The 6,891-nt window shown below is 53.4% G+C and overlaps 1 protein-coding gene across 1 annotated transcript; it reads right to left on the minus strand.

Moving 5' to 3' along the window:
- Positions 1 to 1,415: 1,415 nt before the first annotated feature.
- On the minus strand, positions 1,416 to 3,673 carry NKX3-1 (NK3 homeobox 1). Its single transcript, XM_033172491.1, has 2 exons — positions 3,475 to 3,673; positions 1,416 to 1,825 (listed from the first exon to the last, which is right to left on the minus strand). Exons 1-2 carry the CDS (start codon positions 3,671 to 3,673, stop codon positions 1,416 to 1,418), a joined length of 609 nt encoding a protein of 202 aa, XP_033028382.1.
- Between the last annotated feature and the right edge of the window lie 3,218 nt (positions 3,674 to 6,891).

Raw genomic sequence — 6,891 nt, forward strand, 5'->3', positions numbered from 1 at the left:
CACACTTTTAATTATTCTCCAAGATGTGGATGGGAGGAAAAAGAAAAATCAGAAACTGGGACAGCTTCTGTAATTCCAGGACTGGAGGGTATGCGCTCTCAGAAGGAATTGTACATACCCTTGAACATTTCTCTGATGAAAATAGGGACTATTTGGCCCTCTTGCCCATTGTTGCCTACCATGACTGCCAGCATCTCTTCATAGCAAAAGAAGTCAATGTGGTACCCACCAAACATGGTTAAATAGCACATTATGTGATCCCCAACCACTGGCCATGTTGACTAGGGGACTGGTGGGTAACTGGAGTCCAACAATATTTAGAGGTCACCACACTGACCGACACTGCTCCAGAGTCTCAGGCAAAGGTCCTTCCCCACCCATCATCTGCAGCCTCATTAGTCTTCAAAGAAAGCCACCTTATACCAAGTCAGACTATGGGTTTCTCAAGCTCAGTATTTACTATGCTGAGTGGCAGCAGCTCTCCATGCTTTCAGACAGGGAATCTCTCTCCCAGCCCTACCTGGGGATGCTGGGATTGAACCCGGGACGTTCCTCATGAAAAGCAACTGCTCTAACCCTGAGCTTTATCCCTTCCCAGGAGTGCAGGGACAGTCAGCCTGGATCCGTCCAGATGGGGCTGGACTCTCCTCAGCTTCAGCCAGCATGGCAAATAGCCAGAGATGGGAGGAGTTGGAGTCCGACAACATCTGGATGGCATCAGCTTGGCCCTCTGCACCACTGGATCACAGCCTGACTTAAGGCAGATCACAAAAGCAGCCCTGCCACCATACAAATCTATAATTTAAAGAATATTAATAATTAAGAAATCCATGTTTGGGGGCAAGGGGTGTGTGTGTCAGGCCAGAAAAGGTTCGAGACTGCTGTCCTGCCCAATCTTTCTCACTAGAGATGCCAGGGATTGAACTGGGGGCTTTCTGCGCAAAAAGCATGTGCTGCCCTGCCGAGCGCTAGTCTTTCCCTGAAGTAGGCAGCCTCCTCTGGGGATGAACACTTCTGGAGTTTTCATCACTCAATGCATTTCTCACAATAGAGTAGTATCTCTCTCCCTACACGTGAAACGTGCTACACATTATATGCAGGTCGGGAATTAATTTGCAGACTGACTTTCGAGGAAAGATGTTGTGATCCCTCGCAGGAATGGATGCATATTTTATAATATTTATTTGGCATGCCACTCAGATTGCACCATGGGAAGCAAACACAGCACTATCCATAGCTGTAGATCAAGTGCGCCACGTGAGCTCCCTGGATGTCCCAAGATGGAGGAGAAAAAATAAAATTCTCTCTGGCAAAGTCTGACTTGCAATCTATCCCACTGTAGCAAAGTCAGTGGCTGGGTGGTGGCTGAAGAGTGTTTTTAGACTCTGTGGCAAGTAGATCACTCAGTATATTAGTTACCACAAGACTGGACTCCAGCCATTCAGGTAGTAGACATATGGATTATACTGGTAGCTGTGGTACACAGAAAGGGCCAGAGTAGCCCTGGAGAAGTCACGCTCTTTGAAGGCTGGAATTGTTGAGTTCTTATCAAGTCCACCAAATTCTGAGGCCAGCTGCTTCCTCTTGGTCTTATATCTTCTGTTCTGGAACCAGATTTTCACTTGTGTTTCGGTGAGTTTAAGGTGCTTGGCTAGGTGGGCTCGCTCAGGTGCAGACAGGTATTTCTGGTGATTGAACTTCTTTTCAAGCTCTATGACCTGCATATGGGAGAAGGCAGCCCGGGAACGCTTCGGCTGCTTTGGGAGTCTCAGTAAGGATTTGGGGGCGTTCTCAGAATTAGACAGGAAGGCCTCTGCAGACTGATCTAGTAGAGAAGCAGAAAGGGGAAAGGTATGACCTATTTAAACAATACCAAAAATTTGGGAGGGAGGGAGGTGAGGGAGGGAGGGAAGGAAGGAAGGAAGGAAGGAAGGAAGGAAGGAAGGAGAGAGACACACAACCTACAACCAAATGGCATGTTTAGGCCACCTTGATCTCCCCAGCAAATCCTGCACTGTAAACCACACTGCACATGGGATGTATGTATGACAACACAGCATTTTGTGTATTTTCTTAATCTTTGCATATTGCCTCTGAACCATGCATGTAAAAATAGCAATATATACCATATTAAGCAATCATGGACTCCACTCCCACATGAAGAATCCTGGGAACTGTAGTTTATCAAGGCTGCTGAAAGTTGTTCAGAGACCCCTATTCCCCTGCAGAGGTGCCATTCCCAGAGTGGTTTAACAGTCAATCCCTCTTCCCAATTTTGGGAGTGGTCGCTCAGCTCTGTGACGAGACAAGGGGTCCCAAACACCTCTCAGCACCCTTAAAGGTAAAGGTAAAGGGACCCCTGACCGTTAAGTCCAGTCACGGACGACTCTGGGGTTGCAGCGCTCATCTCGCTTTACTGGCTGAGTGAGCCGGCGTTTGTCCGCAGACAGTTTCTGGGTCATGTGGCCAGCATGACTAAGCCGCTTCTGGCAAACCAGAGCAGTGCACGGAAATGCTGTTTACCTTCCCGCCGGAGCGGTACCTATTTATCTACTTGCACTTTGATGTGCTTTCAAACTGCTAGGTTGGCAGGAACTGGGACTGAGCAACAGAAGCTCACCCCGCCACGGGGATTCGAACCGCCGACCTTCTGATCAGCAAGCCCTAGGTTCAGTGGTTTAGACCACAGCGCCATCCGCGTCTCATCTCAGCACCCTTAACAAACTACAATTCCCAGGATTCTTTGGCAAAATCTGTGATTATTTAAATACTGCTTTAGATGTAAGGTGCAAATGGGGCAGTGTGGTTTTGTGGTTAAGGGTGTTGGATTTTAGTTGGAGAGATCAAATCCCCACTCAGCCACAAAGCTCACCCTGAGGGACTGTTAGCTAGTCTCAACTTATTCTGCCTCACACATGGCAGACGCAGGCGGCAAAGGGACAGAACAGACTGCACCATCTCAGACTCCAAATGGGGCAACGAAAACATTTCTTTAATAGCCCATATCTAAACCTCATGCAAGAATAAAACTACCAGGGCAGACAGAGGGCCACACTACAGGAACCATGCTAGTTTTCCTCTTGCAGGGGCTTCCTTTTTAAAATAAGGCCAAAAGCTTACAAAACGGTAGGCTTCTACCCAATTCCCCAACGCGCAATTGCTCCACCACTTCGGGACAGACAGGCCTCAATCCCCCCAACCCGATCGGTGAGCTGAAGGTCTTGCAGCCCTGCAGCCCAGGCCAGCTATCGGTTTCTCACCTTTCGCGGCCGAACCCTTGTCCTCCCAGGGGCGCGGAGCAGCATAAATTGCCTTCCCTGCCATTTCCCACCCGCACAACAACCCTGCCAGGTGTGCCAGGCTAAGCGACTGCTCCGAGAACTTCCAAGCCCAGAGTGGGGAACTGAACACGGGGACCGACCCTCAGCACACCGGCTCCCGCCCCTACGAAGCCACCCTCCTTCCTCCCGTTACCTGTCGCGTCCGCCGCGCAGGGCTTCTCGGGGGCTTGGCTGGCCCCGGCCCGATCCCTCCGCGCCGCCGGACGCGCCTCCCCGCCGGGCTCCGACGTGGGAGCGCCCCCGGGGCGCAGAATGTCTCGAATGAGGAAAGAGGTCAGCTGCTTAGGGCAGGCAGCGCCCCCGCCGCCCAGGCGCTGCTCGGGTCCCTGCATGACCGACCTCCCGGGTGCTGTGGCGCCGCGTGCCTGCCTGAGAGGGGGCGCCGCAGCGCTCGGTCAAAGTTTTGCTCCGGAGTCCGGCTTTCGACTTCCCAGCGCGCCTGGAGGGCCCTTTATACAGGGTGGCGGAGGGCAGGCGGGCCCCTCGCTGGGATTGGTGCCTGGCGCTCCTCCCCGCTGCCTTGGATCTTCTTCACCAATCCTCCTCCTCGTCCATCACCACCACCCGGCTGCGATCCTGAGGCAGCGCGCACTGAACTAGGCAGCGCGCAGTTTCTCGAACGCGCGGGGCGTGCTGCGCTCTTGCGCGCGACTTCTCAGCGGTGATTTGGAAAGGCCGAGTGAAGTCAATGGGTCTCCCTTCTCCCTCCGGGATCAGTTTTTGCAGAGAGAGGCGTAACCTAAGGCTCCACACCAGAGCGCTCTGCGCCCTTATTCTGAACTAAGCTATTCTGAATTTGGTGGGACTTTCTCCCGTGTAATCAAAATGCCAGCCCGACCCCCCGACCCCCAATTTAACAGGGATTTAACCCCAGAGGCGGAGCTAACTGCTCCGGCACCCGGACCAGCGCACGTGCTCTGTACCCGTGAGGCGAGGCTAGCCGCCCAAGGGGGCAGGGCGAGCGTCCCAGGGGGGCGGCGATGTCACCCCCCCCCCCCAGGGATGACACCCGGTGGACTGCACCCACCGCACCCCCTTCCTCCTTCAGTGTGGGGAACCCCCAAGGAACACTGTGGGGAGGTCAGAAGGAGAAGATTGAGAGGAGGATCTGGATGCTGAAGGGGCAACAAAGATTCGTGAGCAGGAAGAACCTGTGAAAGGGAGCAGTTCAGACTCCAAGGCTGAAGCAGAGGAGGAGCGACAAGAGACTGCTGAGGAATCCAGGGAGTCTCCCTCTCCTGCTGCGACAAGCTCCCCTCCAGCCCTGTCTCCAAGAACACACAGAATAATGAGGAGAGTGGAACAGAGGCCAAAGATGCTCAGATGCTGTTTGAGACTGCTGGGGAGAGGAGGAGCCTTAGAAGGCAGGGACCGTCAGTCCACAGGGGCAAGACCTACTGGGAAGTGTCGCTGAGTTGTATGTACATTTCCTTGAATAAAAAGTTGGTTGAGCACTGAAAACTGGCTTTGCTTCTTCGTGCTGACCTGCATCCCTGGCAGCCTGGCCCTTTGTGTTTCCCCTGATTGTGGGAAGTGCAGTTTGACCCTAACTTTACTTAGGAAGGAGAGAGTGTTGGTCAAGTGACAGAGCACATGCTTAGCATCTAGAAGGACCCGGGTCAGTGGCGTCGCTAGCCTCTGCGCTGCTGGGGGCGGCGGCAGCGGAGAGGCACCCCCTGGGGGAGGGGCACGACGCGCGCGCCGTGACGTCATCATGACGTCACGACGCACGTGTATACAGAAAGGGGGGATTTCCCCCTTTCCGAGGCTTTTTTTCGGCGGGGGGGGCCGACCAGCGAGGTGGGGGTCACGCTTGTCACCCCCTCCTCGCTGGTCGCCCCCCCCCGCCGAAAAAAGCGGTGGAAAGCGGAAAAAGAAGCAGAGCGGCGCTTAAACGCGCCTGCTCTGCTTCCTTTCCAGGCTTTCCCCGCCCCCCCGCGGTTTTTTTCGGCGGGGGGGGGGTGGTGACCAGCGAGGAGGGAGTGACGGGTGACCCCCACCTCGCTGGTCGCCCCCCACCGCCGAAAAAAAGCGGCGGAAAGCGGAAAAAGAAGCAGAGCGGCGCTTAAACGCGCCTGCTCTGCTTCCTTTCCAGGCTTTCCCCGCCCGCCCTCCCGCGGTTTTTTCGGCGCGGGGGGGTGACCAGCGAGGAGGGGGTGACAACCCCCCTCGCGGGTCGCCCCCCCCCCCGCCGAAAAAAAGCGGCAGAAGCACCCCATCCATGTGCTGCTGCTCCGGGGGTGACGGAGGGAGCGGCGGCGCGTGGGAGTGGCGGGAGGGGCCGCCGCTTGACACCCCCACCCGCCGCTGCTCACCCTGTCACTGGGGGCGTCCCGCCCCCACCGCCCCTCCCCAGCGACGCCCCTGACCCGGGTTCAATTTCTGGCATCTCCAGGTACAGGTGGGCCCAACTCACAATATCCTTTTGGTATGATCACCTGATGAAAATCTTGGCATATTGCGGAGATGGCAAAATGGATGGAACTATTAAAAGATACAAATTTAGAATATTTTAAGGAAGACTGGAAACCCTTTCTAGTCTAAGTAAAAGGTTATTATTTCCCCTATGTGAAGATCATGCGAATTCATCATGTGAAAGGCTGGACTGGATGAATCCCAAACCGGAATTAAGATTGCCGGAAAAAATATCAACAACCTCAGATATGCTGATGATACTACCTTGATGGCAGAAAGTGAGGAGGAATTAAAGAACCTTTTAATGAGGGTGAAAGAGGAGAGCGCAAAATATGGTCTGAAGCTCAACATCAAAATAACTAAGATCATGGCCACTGGTCCCATCACCTCCTGGCAAATAGAAGGGGAAGAAATGGAGGCAGTGAGAGATTTCACTTTCTTGGGTTCCATGATCACTGCAGATGGTGACAGCAGCCACGAAATTAGAAGACGCCTGCTTCTTGGGAGAAAAGCAATGACAAACCTAGACAGCATCTTAAAAAGCAAAGACATCACCTTGCCGACAAAGGTCCGTATAGTTAAAGCTATGGTTTTCCCAGTAGTAATGTACGGAAGTGAGAGCTGGACCATAAAGAAGGACAATCGCCGAAGAATTGATGCTTTTGAATTATGGTGCTGGAGGAGACTCTTGAGAGTCCCATGGACTGCAAAAAGATCAAACCTATCCATTCTCAAAGAAATCAGCCCTGAGTGCTCACTAGAAGGACAGATCCTGAAGTTGAGGCTCTAGTACTTTGGCCACCTCATGAGAAGAGAAGACTCCCTGGAAAAGACCCTGATGTTGGGAAAGATGGAGGGCACAAGGAGAAGGGGACGACAGAGGACGAGATGGTTGGACAGTGTTCTCGAAGCTACTAACATGAGTTTGGCCAAACTGCGAGAGGCAGTGAAGGATAGGCGTGCCTGGCGTGCTCTGGTCCATGGGGTCACAAAGAGTCGGACATGACTGAACGACTGAACAACAACATGTGAAGATCACAGTGGATCATCAGTGGATATCTCAACCTGAATTAACCTCACAAGGCTGCTGGGGTGAGGTAGAATGTGAGCTTCTTGGAGGAAGGGCACGATAAAA

Source organism: Lacerta agilis, chromosome 15 (genome assembly GCF_009819535.1).
Source record: "Lacerta agilis isolate rLacAgi1 chromosome 15, rLacAgi1.pri, whole genome shotgun sequence".
Taxonomy (NCBI): Eukaryota; Metazoa; Chordata; class Lepidosauria; order Squamata; family Lacertidae; genus Lacerta; species Lacerta agilis.

Excerpts from the sequence above, each read along its gene's own strand:
- NKX3-1 (XM_033172491.1), bottom strand. The coding sequence starts at position 3,673 with ATGCAGGGACCCGAGCAGCGCCTGGGCGGCGGGGGCGCTGCCTGCCCT. Across the intron at positions 1,826-3,474 it reads CTGCGCGGCGGACGCGACAG|ATCAGTCTGCAGAGGCCTTC; the intron begins GTAACGGGAGGA and ends CTTCTCTACTAG.